Source organism: Corythoichthys intestinalis, chromosome 4, assembly GCF_030265065.1.
Source record: "Corythoichthys intestinalis isolate RoL2023-P3 chromosome 4, ASM3026506v1, whole genome shotgun sequence".
Lineage (NCBI taxonomy): Eukaryota > Metazoa > Chordata > Actinopteri > Syngnathiformes > Syngnathidae > Corythoichthys > Corythoichthys intestinalis.
Window position 1 is genome coordinate 39,139,922 of NC_080398.1, and position 20,666 is coordinate 39,160,587.

The window sequence follows — 20,666 nt, forward strand, 5'->3', positions numbered from 1 at the left end:
TGGGGACCCCTGGCTTAAAGTGTATCAACTGAGTTTTCATATGAGGCGGAAAACAGTGTTTTCTGCCATGAATAAAGCTATGCAAAATTACTCACAGAGGAGACGTTGGTGGGCGCGGCAGATGCCGCCGAGCCGTGAGAGTTGGGCGGGCTGGGTTCCGAGGGATCCGAGCTAAGACGGCGACCCGACGAGGAGGGCACCTCGATGGGCAGGCAGCAGGTCGTGGATGGCGGGGACAAGCCTACCGCACCGGTGGTCGTTGAGGGTGGGCTAGCCTGACTGCAGGGCACCAGTGGCGGAGGGGAGCTGCCCGAGGAGGGAAGTGACACCGAACTGAGGTCCAGAAGATCGCTGACGGACACAGACTCTTCCCCAGGCCTGGTGAAACAGAGGGAACAGTTGAAATTAATCTATTGAATTATAAAAGTGAGGGGAAACGTGTTTCAAGGCACCCACAGCAGGCCGTTCATGTGTTCGGCGGTTGGCGAGACGTAGTCGTCGTCTTCGCTTGTGAGGCCTAGCTCGGTGCCGTAACACTGGTGCACGATGTGCCACAATTCTTTGGGGGACAAGGACTGAAAGCACGTATATAGAAAAAAAAATGACTCGTGTAACAAGACAATTTTTTAGTCATTAATCTGTTAGCTGTTATCTCACTTTGTCCATCAGCGCGTTCTGCCACAAGCGGAAAATCATCATGAAGCTGCGATCCCGTGCCCCGAAAGAAGTGAAGAAGTGCTGAGAATTTCAATGGAAAGGAAGGAAGGAAGAAAAGGACACATTAATGGATTTAATGGAGCCGATTCAGCACGCTTTTTTTTAAAATACTAAGTATTACAAAGTAAGTTTCTGTGCATGTAATAGCGGACCTTCTCATTGTCGGTGCTGATCTGGATGGCGTTTGGAATGAGCTTGGCAGTCTTCTCCTTGGTCATTGAGGTTACGTCTTTCAGCAGGATAGTAATCTGCAAAGGCACATAAGAAGCTATTTTAAATAAAAAAGGTGCCATATACAGTGAAGAAAATAAGTATTTGAACACCCCGCAGTTCTGCAAGTTCTCCCACTTAGAAATCAAGGAGGAGTCTAAAATTTACATCGTAGGTGCATGTCCACTGTGAGAGATGATCTAAAAGGAAAAATCCAGAAATCACAATGCATGATTTTTTTAACAATTTGTGTATTACAGCTGCAAATACTTATTTGAACTAGAGCTGTCCCGATTAGTCGACGTAATCGATGACGTAAATGCATTGACGAGCACAACATCACGTTGACAGTTAATGAAGGGTTTAAAAAAAAATATATATATATATATATATATATATATATATATATATATATATATATATATATATATATATATATATATGTATATATATGCGTGGAAAGCTGAGAATGTTGGACGCTCGGTATGTAAGCGGCAGAAAGCCAAAAAAGTGATCCAGAGTGGTCAAAACATTGACTTATTTCAACGAAACAAAGGAGGGTACACTGTTGCATCCTGTCTCTTCAATGCCATGCTTGCATACCAAGCTGCACGTGAGCTTTGAATGAACACTTAAAGCGCTGTCACCCAGTTGTAATTTTGGAAGACGACAAGAGACAACAAGCTGGCAGATCGTAAGTCCATCTAACTAACTACAGACATGTTTTATTGAAGTTGCTAAGCCTGTCGTGATATCCAAGGAGTCCATTTATGCACGGTAAATATAAATGAGGGTAGTAATTTTCACGGCTACGTTTTATTGTCGCGTGCCTGCGTGCACACATTTCTGCGTGCGTGTTGATGGCATATGAGACTCCGGTTCCTTTCACAGATGTTTAATGGTCATCAACACGCCGTAGAATTTAAAGTTCAGACATTCTATATCAAAATCTGTAAATGTTAGTATTGCTACAATGAGGCTAATGGGGAAAAAGACAACCTACTTTAACCTGCTATAAAACATTGGCAGTGTTCTCCAAAACCCAAACTTGCGGTGAAAAGGTGACACTTCAAACATGAAAAATCGCTGGTTAACAGGATATGCAAACAAAAAACTGAAAAAAAAATTATGACTGACACCACACGCAATGACGAAAAGTGCTTTTTTGCAGAGTGTAAAGCTTACGATTAGCGGTTTAGCGAACGTATTTCCAGTGAACATTTCAAAATAAAAGCATGCCATGTTCGTCATATAAATAACGATATCTGGAGTTAATCACACATACTTCAGAATTCAGATTCTACACTAATAACAGCTTTAAAATGACACCCCTTATGAAAAATCTGATTGGCAATAAAAAATTATTATAATACTATTTTATATAGTGCTATACTATAATATTAATGCTAGATATTTTTTTAAGAATTGTTTTGAATCATGTTGGAAAGGCAAAGTCAGTGTTCTGAATCTGTTTACATTCCATTCTTTTGCACTAGTAAATGCTATCAGCATTTGACCTTGTTTTTATTTGTGATTTACTATTGTTTACCAACGTACTTATTTGTACTTTAATCAAGTTTAAGTGTTCCAAAATGTTTTTGTGAACTCATAAGCGTCAACAAAAATTTCATTGCTAAATTAGTTGAAAATAAAAAACAAAAAACAATTGAATTAGTCGACTAATCGTAAAAATAGTGTGCTGACTATCCGGGAGAAATTTAGCTGTTTGGGACAGCCCTAATTTGAACAGCTAGAATTCTGACCCTGACACCTCCACTCCATGTATTGTACTGAATCAGATGCACTTGTTTGAGGTCGATGGTAGCATAAAGACACCTGTCCACCCCATACAATCAGTAAGACTCAAATTTGTAACATGGTTAAGACCAAAGAGCTCTCCAAAGACACCAGAGACAAAATTGTTCACCTCCACAAGGCTGGAACTACGGAGCAATTGCCAGGCAGCTTGGTTAAGCTGCTGATCTGAAAAGATCTGGGACCACCGTTTTTTTTAAGGTTACTGTTGGTAATACACTGGACACTAGAGGTCGGAATCTTTGGGGAACCAAACAATTCGAATACGATTCAGAGGCTACAATTCGATTTTAATCGATTATTGATGCCCCCCCCCCCCCCCCCCCCCGCTTTTAATTTTTCGTACATTAGTTCCAAAATTGTTCAAAAATCCTCTCAGGCTAAACATAACTACTACTTCAATATGAACTTAACAGTTCAAAACAGTAAATAAAATACTCAAGTCCCCATTCTGTATCAGCAGCTTTAAACTACATTTAATTTTATGTTGTGAATCAAATTGTTAAAGTTGTGCTGCGTCACCAGTAGGTAGATGGCGATGTAGTGTAAAGCGCTTTGAGCGCCTTCAAAGGTGGAAAAGCGCTATATAAGTATAACACCATTTACCATTTAAAATTGCTCCCATTATTCCATAATTTCCCTTCTGTCTACTTTCGACTTGTGAAAGTTTAAAACAGTTTCATCATTGAAAGATAGATTCAGTCAAGATTTTGCCGATTTGGGAGTATTTTAGATAAAAAGTTAATTAGGTTCACTACAACAAAGCCTTCCAGTGAAGTCTATACTGCTTTAAGATGGCAGCTGTTTACTAACGCCATTAAGTCTGTAATTTCGCATCTGGTTCTCTATACATGTTCTAACGCCGCCATCGTCTGTCATTTCACATCCTGCTCTACATATATGTGATATCTACCTTAGCATTATTGTGGCTGTACGTTTGTAGCGGCTGTCGGCCGCAGTCTGGCATTTTTGTTTTTTTATCTAGCGGCATGAGTTGAAGATGATATTTTATTCTCTGTCCGTTGCTCATTGCGTCCCGAAGACCGCGCTGACTGTGTTTTAGTTCCACTATTCCTGGTATAATTCAATAATCTGAATTTGGATGTTTGTGAATCCTTCTCGAATCTTCCATAGCCGAATCGCGAATAATCAAAGAATCAGAAATTTCGCACGCCTCTACTAGACACCATGGTTTGAAATCATGCATGGTACAGAAGGTTCTCCTGCTTAAACCAGCACATGACTTAAGTTTGCCTATGACCATTTGGATGATGCAGAAAAGACATGGGAGTAACTTTTAAGGTGAGATGAGAGTAAAATAGAACTGTTTGGTCATTATTTCACTAATGTGTTCGGAGGAAAAATAATGAGTATTATCTCAAGAACACCATCCCTACTGTGAAGCATGGGGGTGGTAGCACCATGCTTTGGGGGTGTTTTTCTGCGCGTGGGACAGGACGAGTGCACTGTATTTAAGAGGGGATAACTGGGAGATTTGGGGGGAAAAACCTCCTTCCTTCTGTCAGAGCATTGATAGTGCCTGGGTCTTCCAACATGACAATGACTCGAAGAACACAGTCAGGAAAACCAAGGAGTGGCTCCATAAGAAGCATAACAAGTTTCTAGCATAGCCTAGCCGTTCTCCAGACCTCAACCCAATGGAGAACCTTTGGATGGAGCTCAAACCCACTATTTCTCTGTGATAGCCCAGAAACCTGACTGATGGGTCGACTCCGTACTGCAGTGTGCGCAAACGTGGCGAAAAACTACAGGAAACGTTTGACCTCTGTTATTGCAAACAAAGGCTACTGTACCAAATATTAACATTTGTTTTCTTAGGTGTTCAAATACTTATTTGCAGCTGTATCACACAAATAAATCTTTAAAAAATGATACATTGGGATTTTTCTTTTTAGATCATGTCTCTCACAGTGGACATGCATCTACGATGAACATTTCAGACCCCTCCATGATTCCCAAGTGGGAGCACTTGCAAAATATCAGGGTTTTCAAATACTTCTTTACTTTACTGCTCAACGAAAATTCATATGAAAATTATCATTTTTTCCCCTTTATGCTTTCCATTTTTCTACCTTTGTCATAAAAAGCACTACCTACTGACCCAGAACAGGGGGAAAAAAGCACATTCTTGTGGTCTCTTGCATGAATTAGAAAATCGCTGCCAGACATTTTCCCAACCCTGAGGCAAACATATTGTAGATATTTTGACGTATGTGTGTGACTTGTGCAAACAGGGACTTTTAACACAAAGCAGGTGCTCACAGTGGTTTCCCAGCGGAATATGTTGCTGTAGAAACAAAGCCAGTTCTCAGACAGATAAAGGCGGCCTTGGAGCAGGATGTCCTTCTGCAGAGCGCACGAGTAGTCTGGAAAAAAAAAAGAAAAAAAAAAACGGACAAAATGTCAGCAAAGCTCTACATCACGCTCGAATCCTCCAACTCCAATCAAGGATGTTCTTTCCTCAGCTTACCCACGATGAGTCGTTCCGTGTCTGGAAGCTTCTTGAAGATCTTACGGAAGTCCTCGTTTCGTTGCTTGTACGTGGGGCTGAGGACCTAAGGGAGAGGAACATTGGTACCAATGAGATCATGTTGAATAAAGCACCACAGACTGAAGGGCTAGAAACGGATACTCACATTATACCAGCTTTGCATTTTCTGAAAAGACAAAAAAACTAGGGCTGTCAAACGATTCAAATTTTTAATCGCGTTAATCACAGCTTAAAAATTAATCAATCGTAAATAATTGCAATTCAAACCATCTTTAAAATATGCCATATTTTTCTGTAAATTATTGTTGGCATGGAAAGATAAGACATGATGGATATATACATAGGTACTGTATTTGTTTATTATAACAATAAATCCACAAGATGGCATTAACATTATTAACATTCTTTCTGTTAAAGCGATCCATGGATAGAAAGACTTGTAGTTCTTTAAAGATAAATATTAGTACAAGTTAAAGTAATTTTGTATTAACACCCCTCTTAAATGTTTTCGTTTTATTAACATTTATAACATTTTCAATTAAAAAAATAAACTAGTAGCTCGCCATTGTTGACGTTGCCGAGCGGTGACGACACACAGGCTCCCTGCCGTTCTTCGACAGTGTCTTTAACTACGTAAGGAAGTGATTGAAATACACCACAAGGTGTCAATGGCAAGTTTTAAATTACTAGAAATCAAGCCAATGAGTGTGTTTTGTCCCTCCACTAACGCCGTAGTTCCCTGTTTACTGATCCATGCATTTTACTTCACGGTCATTTGAGTGCTGGCTTCACAACGTACGAGACCTCTGATAGTTTGTATATTGTGACTAAATATTGCCATCCACTGTATTTGTTGAGCTAAACGAAATGTTAGAATAGAGTTTGACCAAAGCCTGAGTAAGTTTTATGTGTATTTTGCATAGCTATTTTGATTGGGAATCCCAGTTCCCTTTGCATTGTTGTTTAACTGTGTGAGGATAGGGCCTCATTAATACAGATTGAAGCGCTTTTCTTTTTGTGAACATTCTTTTTTTTTTAAAGATAGGAATATTATTTTTGTTGTGCTTTCACTAAATGATACTTACTGTAATTTTCGGACTATAAGCCGCTACTTTTTTCTCTCATTTTGAATCCTGCAGCTTATAGTCCAGCGCGGCTTATTTGTTGATTTATTTGGGTTAACAGGTAACCCTTTATTTGACAGTGGGGTTATAAGACTGTCATAATCATGACACTATCATGGGCATTACTAATTGCTTATGACAGATGTCATTCAGTGTTATCCAGCATATTATGTCTAACTATCTTCATGTCCAGCTCAGATCTTTTACATCCATTCAAAACCGAGATAATTTACCAGATGACACTAAAAGATATCTGTTATAAGCATTCAATAATGCTCATGAAAGTGTCATGTCATAATAATGATTGTCTTATGCAGTCTTATGGCGCCACTGTCAAATAAAATGTTACCAAATACCATAACGAGCAATTAATGAAACAACTGAAACGGTAACTGAAGAAATAATTAGCACAGAACATGAATTTTGATTGTTATTTACATCTGCAGTGCTGCAATGCATGCTAGGAGGCATGTTGGACAACAACAGTGTTGACAGCAGGTGGCAGGAGAGGTTGACTGTCTCAGTGGCCAAATGAAGCTTCTTGGAGTAATGTAGCTTTGCAGCCAATTGTTTCAAAGCTTCATGGTGGTTCATTTGGTCTTACGACAGTCTTATGATGCCGCTGTCAAATAACGGGTTGCCGGTTAATATCTTTTGGGGTAAATATCCCATAATACAGTGAGGGCAGCTGCATCTTATAGTCCAGTGCGGCTTATCTATGAACAAATGCTACTTTCGTGTCAAATTTGGTGGGTGGCGGATTATAGTCAGGTGTGCCTTATAGTCCAAAAATTACAGTATGTTTGTTGTGAAGGAGTTGCCGAAGCTCATGCCAATAAACGGCGCAGTCCAGTGAACGCCTGTGTCCACTCGCCTTTCTCTGCCTCTTAGCTCTCAATGTGCAAAAAAACTGCTTCATTGTAATCGGTTTGAGGCAATGCATGAGCGGGTCATTCCGCACATGCGTTGAATGCGTTGAATATTTTAACGTGATTAATTTTAAAAATTAATTACCGCCCGTTAACATGATAAATTTGACAGCACTGAAAAAACAACAATTGTAGTGAGAAGACAACAACAAAGATAGCAATAATCGTAGTATTACCTTTGCATTGCTCCTGAAATGTCGGGAAGCGATCGGATAGGCTGACGAGAGCGAGGACGCCGACGGTATTGACGGCAGGGGGCTGTCCGAACCACCTCCTCCCCCTCCGCTGCTTTTGTCCCCCACTCCCTCGTTCTCGCTCGTCCGGCCGCCCCCCAGGACCCGTCGCCGCAGGGAGGGTGAGCTGCCCGGAGTGCTGCGTGGAGAGTTACTGGCGGTGCTGCAAAAAGACAAGACTAAATGTTACATTTTCATAAGGCGAGACGGCAGAAGGGGGAATTTTTCTAGCGCAAGAACAAGAGTCATATCAGCTTGAACCTCTTTTGACTGATAAAGCAGCCAGCCTCGGTTAAGGTTGGTGATGGTCATTACAAAACACTGTACAACAATAAAAACACTAAAATACCTTTGGATATTTTTCTCATTCGTGGATATCTTATGTTTTACTTCAAAAGTGAGTACCTGACAATTAGAGGAGTTCACAAAAAAAAATTGATTATTACATTCATCGCGATTCGACACGTGACGATTCACTAAGATTCAAAAACGATGATTTTCCCACATAACTTTATGACAGCCGCTTGTAGCGGAACGAAATTCAAGACACGTCTGCCGCCCGGACACCTTTAACGGACGCATGGATAACGTTATAATGGATGCTGCCTGTAACTGAGTGAGAGATTTACTCCTTTTCAGAAGACTCTAAAATAAATTTGTGTATGAGACAGGCAGTCAAAGAAGCGCGATGGAAGAGAGATAGTTCGCTGCTCATTGTCTTTCAGATGTCCAGCTGTAGTTTCAAGTCATTTCAATTGAAAAATGTCCTGAGTGTGTTGCTAAGACCCATGTGCATCTGTAAGAGGTGAGTACACGAACCCTCTTGAACTGTTCAGCCTGTGTTGTTGTTGTGTTTGAGGTGTTAATAGTTAGTGCCGAACGCTAAGCTAATTAGCTAACGTGTATTTCATATGCAGAACCTGTAAAACCATGATTAAGTACAGTGGCAACACTACGAACATGCAAAATAGTACAGAAATCTGTGAAAACAAAGTATATTGTTTAAAAGAAGTCTTACTTCTAAAGACACGTTGTTTCCAGAAAATGTGGAATTCATTCCACCTGTGTAAATTTTATTGTATTGCTGTGAGAAATAAGTACTCCCTTTAAAATGGTTAATGTTTTTGCTAGGGCTGTCAAACGATTAAAATTTTTGATCGAGTTAATTACAGCTTAAAAATTAATTAATCGTAATTAATCGCAATTCAAACCATCAATAAAATATGCCATATTTTTCTGTAAATTATTGTTGGAATGGAAAGATAAGACACAAGATGGATATATACATTCAACATACGGTACATAGGGACTGTATTTGTTTATTATAACAATAAATCAACAAGATGGCATGAACATTATTAACATTTTAAATATTGTTAAAGCGATCCATGGATAGAAAGACTTGTAGTTCTTAAAAGATAAATGTTAGTACAAGTTATATAAATTTTATATTAAAACCCCTCTTAATGTTTTCGTTTTAATAAAATTTGTAAAATTTTCAATCAAAAAATAAACTAGTAACCCGCCATTGTTGATGTCAATAATTACTTACACAATGCTCATGGGTGCTGAAGCCTATAAAATTGATCGCACCCAAGCGCCAGCAGAGGGCGTCAAAACTCCATAAAACACAATTAACATGTGGGCATTTCACTCTACTGTCATTTAAATCTGTCTGAGCGGGGCATGTGCGTTAATTGCGTCAAATATTTTAACGTGATTAATTTTAAAAAATCATTACTGCCCGTTAACGCGATAATTTTGACAGCTCTAGTTTTTGCACTTTCTTGTAAAAATAATTAAATAACAAAGCAATTTAAGAGCAGCTTTTTGTTGTATGGGGATGTTTCCATCGTTCCTGTTGAATCATTAGGATATTTTGAATAAATAATGGACAAAATGTATCTAATATATTAATTAATAATGTACGATGCATCGATAATCGTTATAATCGTGAAAACCGTGACCATCGTCAATACCGTGATCATCGTTCAAGAATCGAATCGTAGCCACCTGAATCGTAATCGAATCGTGGGGTGCCAAAGATGGCACACCCCTACTGACAATGTACAGTCTGCCTTTTCAGTGGAACTTCGCTGAAAAAGTCAAGTATTCTTTCTGTGTCAACAAAACATTGTTCTGTCCATTTAGACATTAAACGTCAGGTTATTTCATGTATTTTTCCCCATTCTTCCAACATGGTCTTTTTAATACTTTAATATCTCCAGCAACGTGTTCGTCTCATATAGAGACCAGTTTAGTCTTGCGCAAGTCGCGCCTACCCACGCTTCTGCTCGCTCTGCTTCAGTAGGGGAATGCTCTTCTTTCATTTTGCTGCCTTCGCATGATGTGGGAAAGATGAACCTTACCACATTGGTAATTACGAGTACGTCCTGTTCTTGTGCTTTTGTTGTCATGGCAAAATTTCACAGACATTGACTTCATTTTGGTTTGTTGTGTGGAAAAAACGTTTATGACCTATGAATTCATCTACAACAACAAAAGAATGCATCAAAATTAGGCCTGTACAATATATCGTTTAAACATCGCCATATGTGCGTGCGCAATAGTCCTATCGCAGGACGTGCAAGAGTTTTTTTAACGTTTTTTTTAACACGTAAACTTTTATTTTGCTTCATAAAAGCAGCAAGTGTACATACATCAATCTTCATAATTCACAGATAAAGCCCCTTAGCCTGGAGTAAACTGTATTATATGAATACAGTGTGGTCATAGTGAGTCAACCAAAGTATTCCCAAACAAAGCAATTCAAGTCAACTGGTGAAAATTCTTCTAGTTCAGGGGTGCCCAAGTCCGGTCCTCAAGAGCCCCTATCCAGCTTGTTTTCCATGTCTCACTCCTCCAACACACCTGAATCAAATAATGAGGATCGTTGTCAGGCTCCTGCAAAGTTTGCTGATGAACTGATCTTTTGATTCAGGTGTGTTAAAGGAGGGAGACATGGAAAACAAGCTGGATAGGGGCTCTCGAGGACCGGACTTGGGCACCCCTGTTCTAGTTTTAATATTGCAATATATATCGGAACATATTGCAAACCCCCAAAAATTCGCAAAGTTTTTTTCATTATCGTTCAGCCCTAATCAAAATACAAAGTTACATACAATATGTTTTTGTTTGCAACTAAATATTTTCGTGAACACTTGGTTCAAAAATAAGATTTCAATAAATGTGTACACTACATCATCATACTGGTGTTAAAAAATGTGCAAATTTACTAAAAATCTTCTTTAGGACTAGAACTAGTTAGTTCGAATAATTGAGTAATCGGATAAGGAACATGAATTAAAATACCTGAACTGAGCCTCAAACAGTATGAAGAATTAATAAATGAGGGATATACTGTATGTACAACAAAAGAACAACTGGCTAATTTACCTTGCAAAGGTCCGCGAGCTTAAATGTTATAAAATGCCAACGTTATTTTTTACAACGCTCTTAAATAGTTCGAACACATATTCCCACATAAAACGGCTAAATATACCTTTAAACTAAATTATGAATGTTTAAAAAAAAAAAAACATTTGCTGAAACAAAAACTTAGCTCATGGTGGTCTTAACAGGGAGCAGCTGGATTCAGCCATGTGAAATGAGGCAGACTACAGAGCAGTGTATCCACCCAAATCAATAAAACTAAATGCAAACACTTTCAAAACAAACCATTACAACACCACTTAAACGAATACTCGAAGCAGCAAAATTGAATTCGATTTTTTCCCCCCGATCGATTAATCGTTGCAGCACTAATCTTCTTTAAAAACTTGCATGAACACGCTATAGACCCCAATCACGTGACGTCACAACTCCGCCCCCCTGACTGGTGCCGCCATATTGTCCGTCAGCTCATCGTGTTTACATATTACCGCTATGTACATTCCTCCTATTACTGAGTGTTTTTCTGATTGTCTAAGGAATCACCGCCTAGTAAATGAACCCAAAAACCTTCCTGACAATCGTTAACATTGATTAATCAAAATGGTGAAGGCATGTGTGGCGGTTGGTTGCAGTAACAGAGAAGATAAACGGTCATTTTAGTAGTTGCTGTGTGCCCATTGTTGAAGGGCAAATCTCGAAAGCAGTACGGTTTGTTTATTTCGGTCCATGATGCGTTTGTGTCTACAGCCGTTAGACAGCGGCGAAAACATCAATATGATGCCAACACGATCGCAGACATCATCAGACGGAGACTACGAAGCTCGTCGCCACGATCGCACAGCAAGAAGATGAGCACAACAACAGGTGTTGTGCTGAAAAATAGCCGCCCTGCGTGAAATGTCCCCACTGACAGGAGCGCCCACACGGAAACGACTTTCTTGTACCGTGAATATGTATTATTCTACTCTGCTTGAACTAATAAATGTCATACCTGTGTGATTGTCATTGGGATATGGTCGTGAAAACCTGTAGACTAATACATTTCTGTTCAAAGATGCTTATGTGGCCCAGTCCACGATTTGTTACTAAAATACAGTACTAATATTTTGTGTAATTTAATTATTTAAAACTGATCTTACAGTCGTAAATCCATTACTGTAATGCGTCCATGAAAACATTTGATGTTTTCACGTCAATAAAGCGTTATAAATAAGCGCTCCTGTCAGGGGGGACATTTCAGGCGGGGCAGCTATTTTTCGGCACACATCGGCCCGTTGTCGATCAAGTTTAATTTTACAATCGTGACAACGGTGACGCTCAACTGACCAAATGTCGGTTTAAATTCGGGCGGGTGACGATTTTGGGTACCCGACTCCTCATCGTGACATAAACTGGAGTATGATTGGAAATTTTGTGGTCTCAGGACGAGCTCTGACGCACGGGACAGGACCGGACGGGAGGAAACATCGGTTTGGGCATCAAATATGGATCTGGCGACTGGATCGACCGAAGCTTTTCCAAATAACGGCTTCCATGCAACTCATCCAATGAGTTAACAGCATCTGAAAGCACCGGGGCTTCCATAATTAGCTAGTGAATCCACCTTGAGAAACTACGATCAATGACAACACGGACACACAATGACTGACAATATGGCTGCACAATACAGCGATCACGTGATTGTGTGACGTTGGTGATTGGGGTCTATACCTAATGGCATCAATACATTTATAGTAACCATGAACACAGTGCATCAGATCATAATTTTAATCCGAACGCTGATTGAATAGATTTTTTTCCTATGTAAACATACCCAAAGTGTTGACGTTGAAGTGACATTCAGATTTGATTTCTACAGTGAATTTAACAAGTCTACAAATCTAATTTTTTTCCCGAAATTTCCAGGTTTGCGGTGAATAAGTAACAGGCATTTTCTTTTCAAAATAAACATTGTCTATTTTGCAAAAGTGTGCCTGTTACTGATTCACCGCAAACCTGGAAATTTCGGAAAATATCAAGAAAACACGAAAATTTCAATCAAAACAATAAATGTGAGACCTTGTGCCTTTTTAATATTTTTTCAAGTAGGCTTTTCCAAATTTTTTTTTTTTTTTTTGCTTTATTTTAAAACTATCTTGAAATGTGATTTTGATTCACATGGTCATAAATGTCAAAGACAACAAAAGTTATTATTGAGTATCACCGCATCCTTGGTGACCTTATTCATTAATATATTATTTAATGCCATGTTAACTAGAAATAATCAGTCACAAATGAGTGATCCTACCACGGTCCCGAGCATTAGCCTATTAAATGGGCTTAGTGTTGAGAATCTGTGTCAGCGTTTGTTTACAAGGCGCTCCAGCGACACTTGGCTAATTCAACGACAACAAATTATTAAAATATCTTTAAATTATAACATAATTCATCATATTTAATGTCACCCCTGTAGCGTGAATTCATTCATTCGCAGCCAACTAGTGACGGCTAGCGCGTTAGCACCATGGCTACTTTAGCATCAATCACGTCAAGCTGCGGGGACCCGACAAGCTAACAAAAACAACCAGAGTAGGAGGCACTAGACGCGGCGGGAGCTAGGTTCGTTCGCTCGCTGGCGGTTGAAAAGCAGCCGGTTGTGGGTGGATGGAGGCTGCCTTGTTTATTCGGCGGGGAGGGAGTAAGTGAGAGCAGCCTGTGACCGGATGACCGCTGAGCGACCGAGATTCACTTGAACGCACCACCCTTTTTATTCTGAATACACCAGAATGTCTTGAAATAGAATAAAAATGTTACGTTTTATCGTAATTACACGTGTATCGCAATAAAAAGACGAGTATGGTAAACGCTCCGTCGAATGACTTACTCGAACATGTCATGGGGCGTTCGTGGTCCCGAACGGGGGTCCGAGAGAAAACATACGAGACCCACGCGTCTCCTCCTCGATGTACCCGGCCAGAAACTATCCTGCGGCGGGGAGAAGAGGGATGCTAGAATCCCACCATCGTGGACAGACGACGGCTGCCTGTGCAGGATGAGCCGCCGACGGGCTGCCGTCCATCCGTAATCCCCTCAATCTACAGATGGGGGAGGGGGTGCAGCTTTATGCCCAGGAGGGAGGGAGTGGGTCTCAGTTAAAAAAAATATATGGCTGGGGGGCATAGATAAGAGACCACTTCACGGGGAGCTTTGAAGGAAGCATTAAAACTCCCTATTTAACGCATTGGCAGGCGAAATGTATTGGACATCTATCGTCGTCAATGGCAGTGAATGACTTAAGACTTGTTCACTTACATATTTTCCTCTTATTACAACTTGAGAAGCCTTCGTGTAATACCAGCAATGTTACCTTGTTTCCTGTTTTTCAGTTTTCCCCCAAATTTTTTTGAAACTGTTATAACTCACATATTACAAGTGTCATTTTTTCCCTTAGTTTAAAAATATAGCTTTCCCCTAATAATCAGTCCTGCTAAAAACAAGTTATTATAATTTTCGGACTATAAACCGCTACTTTTTTCCCTCATTTTGAATCCTGTGGCTTGTAGTCCACTGTGGTTTATGTGTTGATTTATTTGGGTTAATAGGTAACACTTTATTTGACGGCCATAAGACCTTTATAATTATGACATGACATTATCATGGGCATTAATGAATGATTATGACAGATGCCATTAAGTGTCATCTGGCAAATTATGTCACTAACTCCATTTATGTTCAGCTGGGATCTTTTACATCCATTCAAAAGTGAGATAATTTGCCGGATGACACGAACTGATGTCTTTCATAAGCACTTATTAATGCTCATGACAGTGTCATATCATAATTATGATGGTCTTACGACAGTCTTATGGCACCACAGTCAAATAAAGTGTTGCAAATTCCATAACTAGCAATTGATGAAACAACCAACTAGAACAGTAACTGAAGAAATAATTAACACAGAACATGAATTTTGATTGTTGTTTACATATGTAGCGCCACAATACATGCTAGGAGGCATGTTGGACGACCACAGTGTTGACAGCCCACTGCTGTCAACAGGAGAGGTTGACCTTCTCTCCCAAGAGAACAGTGATGACCAAATGAAGCTTCTTGAAGCAACGAAGCTTTGCAGCCAATTGGATAAAAGCTTGATGGTGGTTCATTTGGTCTTATGACAATTGTATGATGCTGTCAAATAAAGTGTTGCCGGTTAATATCTTTTAGTGTAAATGTCCCATACAAATATCCCATAATACAGTGAGGACATCTGCGGCTTATAGTCAAGTGCGGTTTATCTATGTACAAATGCCGTTTTCATGTCAAATTTGGTGGGTGGTGGCTGATAGTCAGGTGCGCCTTATAGTGCGAAAATTACGGTACAGAAAATTATTTGATAAAAACAGTTGTCGGATTAAAATGTTTCATGTTATTTTATTTGAAAACCCTTATAAAACAATGAAGCTTTGAGCCAAGTGGCTGCAAAGCTTCATGGTGGTTCATTTGGTCTTATGACAATCTTATGATGCCGCCGTTGAACAAAGTGTTATCTTATAGCTTTAATCCGGTGCGGTTTATCTATGGAAAAAAATCCCGGTTTCATGTCAAATCTGGTGGGTGGCGGCTTATACGCAGGTGCGCCTTATAGTGCGAAAATTACGGTATTCTTTAAAAAAAATGTATATTTTGTCAGAAGAATTGTAGCAATATTGTGACTTTTGTCATAAAACACACATTTTTCTATGCAAGTCAACTGTCACTATTTTGAAATCCAGATTAATCATGTTCATAATATAACTACTTGACTTTTTTGTATGTTTTTTTTTCTTGTAATATGACCTTTAGTAAAATTGCGGTACTTTTGGTATGAGATATTATTCTCAAAATGTTAACTTTTGTAAAATATTTAGTTTTCAGATAACTACAGGTTGGCTGGCAAACATTGCTATCATTGACAGCGATAGACATCAAATCCATTTGAACTGGGATGGGCTGGCAGCCCAAATGAATTGAATGTCTATCACTGTCAATGGCAGCCAATGAGTTCACTACCATTTTATTTGAGAGCCCGGTTAACTGAATTCCTCTCGAGCATCTTTGAAAATTAGCAAGCGACGCGTCTCCAAAAGTAGAATCCACCCGATCCCCAGATTACAGCGCACATCATAATCCAGAAACCTCAATCTCGATGCGTTTTATCTTCTTTACCGTTGCGCGCCCTGAGTTGTGTCAAGCTAACAGGAAATGAGGAGTACCTCTTCCTTCCTGCCAGTTGAGACAGGAAGCCAAAAAAGGGTCTCTAATCGGCTATGTGTGGTTTTGGTAAAAGTAGCATCTACTTCCTGTGGTTTTAAAGCAGAAAGTTTAACTTCTTGCCTTGACAAAACCCAGATCAGATGTTGAGAGGGGAGAGAAGATGGTGAGGGGAGTGGAGGGAGCACCCTCACCATACAGGGCCTCCTCTGATTGGGTCTTTGTGACATCATCAGATGAGAGGCAGAGTACCATTGGCTGGGGGTGATGTCATGATTCTGAAGCAGGGTAAGTGGGGAGCGTAGGAGCTCCGCCTCCCGGCATGTTGTGAGTGCTCAGTGAATTGACTGTCAATAATAAGCGTGTTGTTGGGATTAGTTCTGATTAGCGGATTTGTATTGATACACATTTGAACAACTAGGCAATGTCGGACTCATGTCTATGGATTTTGGGTTGTGTAATTTTGTTCTCAATCATGTATTTTTTTTTGGGACACAAATCATGCTGTGCAGACCTTGTGTTTCCAACTAGCGGACCTTATGCTGGACGAGAACCACCAACCTAATGAATCAAGACTAAATCAGTGTTAAAAAACACTGAGTTAGTCTTAATAATATATAATAATATAATAACAATAATAATAATTAGGGCTGTCAAACGATTAAAATTTTTAACCGAGTTAATTACAGCTTAAAAATGAATTAATCGTAATTAATCGCAATTCAAACCATCTATAAAATATGCCATATTTTTCTGTAAATTATTGTTGGAATGGAAAGATAAGACAAGACGAATATATACATTCAACATACGTTACATAAGTACTGTACAGTGATACCTCAGCTCACGAACATAATTGGTTCCCAGAAAGTGTGTGTAAGGCGAAAAGTTCGTCTTCCGAACATTTATTTCCCATAAGAAACCATTAAAATGAGAATAATCCGTTCCCAGGTCCCCATAAAACATAATTTTCTACTAAATAAGCCTTAAAACTACACAAAAATATACCTTATTTTCTTTAATGTCTTCTTAGGCTTAACACTAGCCTGTGGTGGGGTCTTTTTCGGTCCCATAATAGCAAAAGTACACTCAATATGGTCCAAAATGTCTATCAAACACAAACCACGTCCGCACTCAACGAAAGGGAGGGGACGAACTGGAACGCCATGAGCGTGCGTCAGCTTCTCGTGGCGCTGTTCGACCGCGTGATTTGGTTCGGTTCGGTTGAAAACTAGTTTGTCAGCAGAGACTATATGCTCGCGAATTTAATGTTCTTGCGGCGAAAAGTTCGTGAGCTTAAGCGTTCGTGAGCTGAGGTATCACTGTACTGTATTTGTTTATTATAACAATAAATCAACAAGATGGCATTAACATTATTAACATCCTGTTAAAGCGATCCATGGATAGAAAGACATGTAGTTCTTAAAAGATAAATGTTAGTACAAGTTATAGAAATGTTATATTAAAATCCCTCTTAATGTTTTCGTTTTAATAAAATTTGTAAAATGTTCAATCAAAAAATAAACTAGTAGCTCGCCATTGTTGATGTCAATTATTACACAATTCTCATGGTGCTGAAACCCATAAAATCAGTCACACCCAAGCGCCAGCAGAGGGCATCAAAACACAAAAAAACACAAGTAACAAGCGGACATTACACTGTGCTGTCATTTGAATCTGTTTGAGCGGGGCATGTGCGTTAAATGCGTCAAATATTTTAACGTGATTATTTTAAAAAATTAATTACCGCCCGTTAACGCGATAATTTTGACAGCCCTAAATGATAAAAATAAATAATAATAATATATAATAATATAATATTACTACCAAAAGCATTTGTAATTGCAATCATTTTCTGGGAAAATTGAGCCGTTATCTGACAGAGTTGCAGGGGTGCAAATACTTTTGGCCAGCATTGAAATGACAAATGCTTTCGATTTGTGCTGCAACGATTACTCGACTTACTCGAGTATTCGATTATAAAAAAAATATTCGAATTAAATTTTATTGCTTCGAGTATTCGTTTAATTAAAGTGGTGTTGTAATGGTTTGTTTTGAAAGTGTTTGCATTCAGTTTTATTGATTAGGGTGGATACACTGCCTTCTGGTCTGCCTCATTTCACATGGCTGAATCCAACTGCTCCCTGTTAAGACCAACGTAAGTTTTTGTTTATGTTTTTTAATGCATTCATAATTTAGTTTATAGGTATATTTAGCCATTTTTTTCTTGAAATATGTGTCCGAACCATTTGTCAAAAGCATTGAAAAAAAAAAAAAAAATTTAGCATTTAAGCTAGCCGACTTTTGCTATGCAAGTTAGCCCATTGTTCTTTTGTTGTACATAGATCCTCTTTATTTTTTTATATCGTGTGATGCTCAGCTCAGGTATTTTAATTTTTCATGTTCATTATCCGATTACTCGATTATTGGAACTAACTAGTTCATCGATTAATCGACTACTAAAATAATCGATAGCTGCAGCCCTACTTTCTATACTATTCTGGTCAGGTCGAGTTGAGTCTATCCTCTCCATCAATGATCCCCGAATGAGTTAATGGTTTATTTTAATATCAGTTCTTTGTAGATATGGGGCTCCGTAATCCAGTGCACTAACCTGCAGCTTTCCCAGTCAGAATCCCTTCCCAGCAGGCTCCTAAGGGACCACCGGGAGCGCCGGCTGGGAGAAGGACTACGTGACCAAGATTGGGAAGGTGGCAGAAGGAGGTCCTGACCCGGATCCTCCCTCCTGGAATCAGGGGCCACAAGTGGGGAGAGTGCAGGGGTAATTTCCTCCTCAATTACAATCTGCGGGGTTACAGATCGCTTGTCGGAACTCCGCTTTTTGGTTCGGCTTCGGCCACGGTAGATACGCGGGTGGCGGCCGGAACGAGTGGGCCGGGGGCTGGGTGAGCGGGACCAGGACTCGGTATCGGAGGATGGGGGCAGAATGGTCAGGGTCGGGACGGGGCGAGAGGAGGACATGGTCATCTCTGAGAATGTCAGCTATACGACCCACAAGAAATGACTCATTCCGGAGAAATATCAATTCCTCTGAGAGCGAGGCATATTCAGGACGCCAGTCTTTCCACACCTCGTTTCTTCATGGTTCCTCTGCAGTCCTATTTGCTTTACGTGGCTCATCTTTGCGAGCTCAGCGGTAAAACACCTGAGGGGGGTGAAAAGACTTTGCACTCAAAAGGCAAGCTGACATCTGACTTGCTATAATGAGACACTTCATAAAAAGAAATTGTCAATCAAGTCCTCCACTGAGCAAACTAGTACTAGGCTTAGAGTTATGCGTGCGTAAATTTGTATTAAATCAATCGACGGCCCTTTAATCAAATTGAATCGCAGCAAACTTTGCAATATGAAATTGGTTATTTACATCCCTAATGAGTTCACAATAAAAAAAACTGGGAATTTAAAGCACTCTGAGGTTGTATGTGGCAAAAGGCACTCGTACATAATACTGGGACCCCATGACACTTATCTAATAAATCAGGGTCCCCCCAGGATTGATAAATCTAAATTCAAGACTTTTAAGACCTTTTTTAATGCCATTTCAACTGAAAATTAATACTTTTCTCGCACCCATTATTTAGATCATATTGAATCATATTAAATAAATAAAGCACTGAACATCAAATTTAACCTCAATTACTAAGTGTGTTTGACAAAATATATTGAAGATACAATTAAAACACATTTAAAGTAACTAGAGATGTCCCGAAGTCCGATATTTGGATCGGACCGGACGCCGATATGGGCAAAAAATGCGCATCGGTATCGGATCGGCCAACACGGAAACATTCTGATCCAGACTTCCGATCCAGTTCTTTTGAAAGTCCGGTCCGGGTTTTCCAGCGCACCGATTTACAAAATCCATTCCAGTTTTTGCTTCGGTTTCCATAAAATCCGGTCCGCATTTTACAGCACACCTTCAACACACTACATTTACATTACCGTCTCCCAATTTACCGAGAGACTATCGGTAAAAATGTCAGCTGTGTGGGATCATTTTACCTTAAATGACGACAAAAACGAAGAGGCAGAGTGCAACATATGCCACAAGAGAGTCAAGCGTGGTGGTAAAGCTGTAAGAAGTTTTAATACAACCAACCTAATCAAGCATTTAGCGAAATACCACCACAAACAATATGAGGAGTATGTTAAGAAAACGAAGACAAAAAGAAAGGTCCTACGCAACTAACACTGGCAGAAACTTTTGCTATGCGTGACAAACTGGCACTCGACAGTCCCAAAGCCCAGGGAATAACAAGAGTCATTGCCGAAGAATTAATTCTGGATGACGAGCCATTATCTCTCGTGAGTCAAGACGCACCATCCAACACTTAGAACCGCGGTACAACATGCCCAGCCGTCATTAGATCCTTGAGCGATTCGGCCATGGAAGATTCGAGAACGATTCACAAACATCCAAATTCCGATTATTGAAATATGTCAATTAAAGCGGAACTAATACACTGCGCAGTCTTCGGGACGC

General features: G+C 39.6%; 1 protein-coding gene across 2 annotated transcripts in view; it reads right to left on the reverse strand.

Moving 5' to 3' along the window:
• Positions 1-20,666, reverse strand: part of LOC130914660 (protein Aster-A-like) — a 68,373-nt gene that overhangs the window by 36,920 nt on the left and 10,787 nt on the right. For both annotated transcript variants that reach the window (XR_009062980.1, XM_057834071.1), the window contains exons 3-11: positions 18,777-19,328; positions 7,484-7,703; positions 5,400-5,420; positions 5,234-5,318; positions 5,026-5,129; positions 870-965; positions 658-738; positions 457-575; positions 96-378 (exon numbers count right to left, since the gene is read on the reverse strand). Coding sequence is in view for 1 of the 2 variants with exons in the window: in XM_057834071.1 (XP_057690054.1) it covers positions 96-378; positions 457-575; positions 658-738; positions 870-965; positions 5,026-5,129; positions 5,234-5,318; positions 5,400-5,420; positions 7,484-7,703; positions 18,777-19,150 (1,383 nt within the window). In the remaining variant the exon portion in view is untranslated. The remainder of the gene's footprint in view (positions 1-95; positions 379-456; positions 576-657; positions 739-869; positions 966-5,025; positions 5,130-5,233; positions 5,319-5,399; positions 5,421-7,483; positions 7,704-18,776; positions 19,329-20,666) is intronic.